Below are 7,035 nucleotides of genomic sequence, written 5' to 3' on the forward strand. Positions count from 1 at the left end.
GGAGCGTCAGATTTTTAGGGCTTCCACAATCAGTCGATGCTTCTGTTGTCAGTTCTATATCACGATCTCACAGATGACAATTTCTCTACTCAACGTGACAATTATTATGCCTTTCTTTTGGTACATGACAACTTTTGCCTTCGGCCATGGCAATTCCTACAAAGTTGTCATGACATTATGACAAATTTAGTTGGTAATATAATGGCATGACAAGTTGGGGGCGTTCGCTGGGAATACACTCCAAGCGAACGTTCACCACATAGCCATTTTCGGTAATTCAACCGTATTCATTTTTTCAGAAAAAATATAGTATATTAAGTTTAAGAAAGGTGGACTAGGCGACAGCCACATCCAAGCCCCCTTTGCTCCCCGGGCCGTTCCCCACCCGGTCCCGGCGTGGCTGCAGCCGCGATACCTTCCTCCCCCAACTCCGAGCAAAGTATCCGCCCCTTTTTTCCACATCACGCCGCCCCCACCTCCTCCTCCTTCCACTGTTCCCTCGTTTTTGCGCTCGACCCCCTCCCCGCCAGCCCGTCCCTCGCTCGGCACACAAGCCGCCTCCGCGCCTCGATTTCAGACGCCACCGGCTCCAATGGCGCTGCCCTACCTAGAGGCCGTCCTGTGTAAGACTCCGCCTCTGTCCGCTGCTCAATCCCGGCAGTAGCTCGTCCGCTCGCTCGTTCCCCGGGGCGTGTCGGCTTTCGATGGGCGCGGGATCCGCGTGTAAACCCTAGCTAGGGGTTAGCGGGGGTCGCGACCTTTTCGCCGCTGGATTTGCCCGTGCCGCGGAACCGTTTGGGTGTCTGGGCAGTTTGATTTTCTCCAGCGTAGCGAGTGATCTTGATGGCTCAGTGTGGCGTGAGTCGTGTGTGTGCGAGATGTTTATCCAGGTGCGGTGATCTGAGGTTTTGGATAGATTGGGTTACCTGGAGATTAGTGTAGAGTATTCAGCGTGGCAGTTAGGAGTACATCCGCAGAATTACATTTGACTGAAGATGGTTCCTGTCGCCTGATGCATGGACTTGTTTGCGCTTTCAAGCTCTGTTATGTAACACAAGATGTGTAGTATTGTGCAGATTTGATGATCACTTACTAGTACAAAATGAGCCAATATTTCTGAACTAAGTTGCAAGTAGTAGTGTTTAACACAAGTTTGTCAAAATTGTGTGAACAGATCATATGTACGAAGTCAAGATTTCGTATTTTTATTTACCTTGTCATTATCATTATTATTGTTTCTGTTGTCTATTCCTGACATGCTCGTCTCAATGTATGTCCCTTCTGCAGGCTTTATGATTCTCAATTACATTTTTGAGACATATCTTAACATCAGGCAGCATAGAGCCCTTAAATTGCCAACATTGCCAAAATCCCTGGCAAAAGTTATTAGTCATGAAAAATTTGAGCAGGCGAGAGCTTATAGCCTGGACAAAAGGTGCTTATAATACTCTACTCAGCCCTTCCAACCATACCTCGTTTAGAAACCATTCCTGACACCTAATTTCATTAGCTGCGTTCCCACTTAATCTTCTCTGTATCTTTTTAGATTGTCTTTACTGACATGTATACTTCCTCTTGCAGTAATTTCAATTTTGTACGTGAGGCCATAACTATAGTATGCGATATCATAATACTGTACTATAAAGTTCTTCCTTGGCTTTGGAAGGTAAGACAAAGTCTTTGACTTGCTGTCCTTTACCCTTTTTGTGCAGGAGCTTGGTTCTAACTATCCTCTTCCTTTTATAGAATTCTGGAGTGTTAGTAACCAACGTTGGCCTGAATGCAGAAAATGAGATAATACACACCCTTGCATTCTTAGCAGGTGTCATGGTTTGGTCACAGGTATTATCAATTTATTTGCCTCCTTCAGAAGGCCACATGTGTTTATTACGTTTTCTCTGCTTTCATATTCAGTTCTTTTAAATTCTTCAACAGTCTTTTGCAATTAATTGGATTAGGTATATGTGACGCATTAGCTTTAGCTCTGAAGGATCAAATGCTTGATTATCTATGATGCTAGCTATTGCAGGAAGGAATCTAAGAATCAGGAGTTAATTTCATAGTTTTTCGACACCTATAAACTCCTTGATGTGTCTTTCTTTCTGCTGATTTTGGTCCTGACAGAGATACTAACCCATACCCATTTCAACATTTTCACTAGTTATTTTATTTAACGTATAGCATAAGGTGCATTTATTTTGTTCAAACATGCATCAATCAAGATTCTGATTTCTTTAGATTGATTGATCAGCAGTTCTTTTTGAATGTTTCCATAGCACCTAAGTAACCTCAATGTTTACCTGTGTTCATTGTCTATCAATATTTTCTTTTATGGCAATCCAATTTCTTATGCAAATGTGACTACCTAATACATACTTGATGCAATACAGATCACAGACTTGCCATTCTCTCTGTACTCAACTTTTGTTATCGAGGCTCGACACGGTTTTAACAAGGTATGTCTATAATTTTCAATTTCTGCACTTCTGTTTGTGAACATAAAGCAAATATACATATGGATGTATTTGAATTGTGTCAACTTATGGTGCTTTGGAGCACTCAATAATTTGATATCTTCATTTCGTAACGTATTTATGTTGTTTTTTCTCTTGCCCTTTCTCAGCAAACATTCTGGCTCTTCATTTGGGACATGATCAAGGGAATTTTGCTGTCCACTGTACTCGCACCACCAATTGTGGCTGCTATCATCGTTATAGTACAGGTACACCATATTTTTATGTTGTGCAACCCTCTATTCTGAACTATCATGCTAACATGCATCTTTATTAACTGTCCCTTAACCCCTTTCGCAATCAGATGAATGCATATGTCACCCAACTGAGTTACCTTTTCCTGTACTGCTTCAGAATGGAGGGCCTTACCTAGCAATATATCTCTGGGGTTTTATGTTTGCGCTAGCTCTCCTGATGATGACAATTTACCCCATCATGATAGCTCCTCTGTTCAACAAATTCACTCCTGTGAGTATCTTTACTTGTTGCACCGCGTCAGTCATTTTCCTCATTCAATATGGTTTTCTGTGAGAATGGTATATGCATCCATTCTCCATCTGTATCCACATAGTAACTTCATGGTAAGACTGAACTTGAAGTTGCTGATTTCAACAGCTTCCTGAAGGCTCACTCAGGGAGAAAATAGAGAAGTTAGCAGATTCCCTCAAGTTTCCTCTGAAAAAGCTTTTTGTGGTGGATGGGTCTACTCGATCAAGCCACAGTAATGTATATGTTAATTGCTCTACCTTTGGAGTTTGTTTCATTGCTAACTAGTTATTGATGTTCTTCTAATATGATTTCAACTGTCAATCTCTTTCAGGCTTACATGTATGGGTTTTTCAAGAATAAGCGCATTGTTCTCTATGACACATTGATACAACAGGTTCAAACAAATGGCCATTTTTGTTCTTTGTTCACTATTTTTTCCATTGTGATTTGGGAATTCATGCAGGTTTGACTACTTGACTGTTACCCTTGTGTTTGTTTCAGTGTAGTAATGATAATGAGATAGTTTCTGTTCTTGCACACGAGCTTGGGCACTGGAAACTCAATCACACTGCATATTCCTTTGTAGCTGTGCAGGTATTTTCTCATCCAGATAACTAATTATGCCTTCTGTGTACCAGTCAGCCAACTAGTTTTGTTGCAATAGCATTTGTATACTAGATAGCTAAGGTACCGTTTGGTTGCATGGATGAAGTTGGATGGGAGATGGCCATACGGCGGGTTGGTAGGGACGCGGTAAGTCAATTATGTGTTTGGTTGAGTGAGTTGGTGAGCCCTTTTTATGTTTGGGGTGAGGGATAGGTGTGAATAGGATGACCCAGAATTGTGTTGGTTGGCGCCTTGGAGGAACAAGAATAAATAGGGATATATGGAATGACTTTTTTATGGGACGGTGAGGTTACCACTTTATTATGAACAGATAAGTTTACGCAAAGCATGTTGTTCAAGTGGGGAAGACTACAAGAAAAGCTGGGCATATGGTAGAAAAATAGAAAAACAAAGTTGGAGCCACTGGATCTTCAATGGCTGCTTGAGATTTGCCATGCGGGGCTGCTGGAGTCTCTGTACATTTCATGAAAAGCTCCCTGAGTAACTGCTATATATACAATAATGACCCTCACACCAGCTGTCACGTGCCTACTCTGGACTCTGGAGCACCCAATGAAGATACAGCGGCTCCAACTTTTGTTTTTCTACCCTATGCCCAGCTTCTATTGTAGCCTTTCCCCGTTCTAAGTGTTATGTTGTCCATGTACACAATGTAAACAACACATATTGCTGCTCCAGTACAACTGTGCAAATGCAGTAAAGAACATCACCAAAATTTACAGACCCGGAATGCCGATCTGATGAGAAACGACAGAGAGAGGAGTGCTAAGACAGGGAGAAGTGTCACGGTTAGGAAAGAAAAATAGGCCTAATGAGCTGCGCGCTAGGCTCATGTGCGGGCAATAGATGGCTCGGCTCATCCGAGTTCTTTTACTGCTTAGATTTGTCCTGGTTGTTGGAGCTATATTCCTTTAATGGGGTATACATCTATTCAGTTGAACCAAACCAACAAAATCATGGTTTCTAAAAGCTGGATGGCCATCTTTCATCTAACTTCATCCAAGGAACCAAATGCTACATCAAGATATGGTAGTCATCTAGTGAACATGCCTTAAAAGTGGGGGTTAGCCCGGAAATCCTCTGCTGTTTTTCCTGGAAGTTCATTGTGCCATTATTATTGTTGCATCGGCTGGCATATTGTATACTGGATTATAAGAGAAGAAACAAAATTAAGCTTTGGTTGGAGGCACTGATAAGAAAGCGTGTATACCAATCGAAGACACAGCTAGTTTTGAGAATTGGTATAAAGTTCAAGTAGTGTTGTTTCTAGTAAAGTATCCTGCTTATTATGTACTACCTCCGGTCCTAAATATAAGTCCTTTTAGATGTTTCACTAAAAGACTACATACGGATGTATATAGACATACTTTAGAGTATAAATTCATTCATTTTGCTCCGTATGTAGTCTTCTAGTGAAATCTTTAAAAGGACTTATATTTAGGAACGGAGGGAGTAGTAAAAAGTGAAAGATATTTCTTCTGATGAAGCCCCTAGTAGGTGGTGCTAATCTTCAAGCAGTGTTGTTTCTAGAACAACTCACGAGAATGGTTAATTAGATGAATGAATATCTAACAAAATTATCTATAACATAACTTAACATGAAATCAGTTTTAAGCATGGAAGGGGCTATACTATTACAGGCACCTTCATGTGTGTTGTTCTAGTGTTACTGATGGAATTTGCGCAACAATGCATCTATTTTTTTTTAACATTCGCGGGAAACTATTTTTTGATTTGACTGAAAAAAGAAAAGTAAGCATCTCAAGCATTTTTTAGATGTTGAAAGTTCTTCTGTTCACCTCATTTTCTACTTGCAGCTGCTTACATTTATGCAATTCGGAGGATACACTCTTGTAAGGAATTCCAAAGATCTCTTTGAAAGTTTTGGTTTCGAGGATCAGCCTGTAATCATCGGACTGATCATTTTTATGGTATGTTGTGCTCATTACTTTTGAAGAAGTATTATCATGCTATTATCTTTGCGTGGAGATGTTTTCAGTATAAGTTCCGCCCTAGCAGTAGTATCTTTGTGAAATGAAATTGGAATTGAACCTCAGCTGTTTACACTTTCATTTAAACTTGCAGTGAGATGCACTTTCTACAGATTTCCAGCATTGTTACTTGATTGACACATACATTCTTTTCATGACAGCACACCATTATACCCATCCAACACCTTCTGAGTTTTTGCCTCAACCTTGTCAGCAGAGCATTTGAATTTCAGGTTCACCATTCTATTCATCTCAAGTTTTCTGTTGTTACAGCTTTCAGACATGTGGTTGCATTTACCTAATCCTATCTCAATGTCCAGGCTGATGCTTTTGCCAAGAACCTTGGGTATGCTCCTGAGCTCAGGGGAGCCCTTGTTAAACTACAGGTAACCATTTAAAGGCCCTTTTGAATTTTTTTCTGTTTTCTTATTGTTGACCATGGAGTCGGTGTTATTTTACTCGACATCAACACCTTACTTCAAGATCTGACCATAATCAGTCACTAGATCTGACCATAATCAATCACTAGATGTCTAGATCAAGCAACTTTCTCTCAAAATTCAATGCTGGTTTGAGGAACTAGTAACATCCTCTTGTTTACTTTTGCTTTATTCTCGTACGCCTCTTTTTTCTGGAAGCTCTTACATGTCACTTCTACGAAACTATTACCATTAATGTTCCATCCGATTGCTGATGATATACACATGCGGTTGAAGCATAGCTGCACGGAGATTTGAGCTAACTAGATATATGCTTGCAAATTTCAGGAAGAGAACTTATCTGCAATGAACACAGATCCGTGGTATTCAGCATACCACTATTCCCATCCGCCCCTGGTTGAAAGACTCTCTGCTCTTGAAGATCTGGATAGCAAGAAAGAGGACTAATGGGAGATGATCTGAGCCGATCTCATACTTGATGCGTGAATGCCAACTATCATGGCGTCACTTCAATCTCAATGTAGTATGGATGTTTAGAGGGATTTATATGCGTACAGGGATCTGTATGAAAACGTGCACCTCTAGATTAAGATATGTATCATTCGTCGATTGACTTATACTGTCTTATTGACCTATACACGGGATTGTTGGTCCTTTAACATTGACAAATAGAAGTTGATCAGCTATGAGATGTTCAGATGCACTGGTGCATCTTCTGCCCTCCAAGTTGATGTGTTACCTTGACCTTATATAACTATGCTTACATTCATGCTGTATTAGCGTTGCACTTTAGTCTCTTGTGCAACACAGTTTTATGGAGCGTTTTCTAAAAAAAAAAACAAGTTATCTTGTGTAAAAATTGGGGTCGACTATATTGAACATACGCCTAAAAGTATCAGTTCAGTCAAATTTCCCTGCACCGTCAGATATATAGGTCCAGTTTTTCTGGCCGATTCTCCTAGAATCGTTTCCCTC

The 7,035-nt window shown here is 40.6% G+C and overlaps 1 protein-coding gene across 1 annotated transcript; it reads left to right on the forward strand.

Moving 5' to 3' along the window:
- The first annotated feature begins 385 nt into the window (after window positions 1-385).
- Window positions 386-6,786, forward strand: LOC123402015 (CAAX prenyl protease 1 homolog). Its single transcript, XM_045095868.1, has 14 exons — window positions 386-623; window positions 1,288-1,435; window positions 1,582-1,666; window positions 1,747-1,842; window positions 2,391-2,456; window positions 2,624-2,722; window positions 2,868-2,981; window positions 3,129-3,239; window positions 3,334-3,396; window positions 3,504-3,596; window positions 5,447-5,560; window positions 5,782-5,853; window positions 5,941-6,006; window positions 6,388-6,786. Exons 1-14 carry the CDS (start codon window positions 593-595, stop codon window positions 6,505-6,507), a joined length of 1,278 nt encoding a protein of 425 aa, XP_044951803.1. The 5' UTR covers window positions 386-592; the 3' UTR covers window positions 6,508-6,786.
- The last annotated feature ends 249 nt before the right edge of the window (window positions 6,787-7,035 follow it).

This window comes from Hordeum vulgare, chromosome 6H (assembly GCF_904849725.1).
Source record: "Hordeum vulgare subsp. vulgare chromosome 6H, MorexV3_pseudomolecules_assembly, whole genome shotgun sequence".
In the NCBI taxonomy this organism is placed as follows: Eukaryota; Viridiplantae; Streptophyta; class Magnoliopsida; order Poales; family Poaceae; genus Hordeum; species Hordeum vulgare.

Coding starts and splice junctions, on each gene's coding strand:
- LOC123402015 (XM_045095868.1), top strand. CDS start 593: ATGGCGCTGCCCTACCTAGAGGCCGTCCTGT. Junction 1,667..1,746: donor TTCTTCCTTGGCTTTGGAAG/GTAAGACAAAGT, acceptor TTCCTTTTATAG/AATTCTGGAGTGTTAGTAAC. Junction 5,854..5,940: donor GCAGAGCATTTGAATTTCAG/GTTCACCATTCT, acceptor CTCAATGTCCAG/GCTGATGCTTTTGCCAAGAA.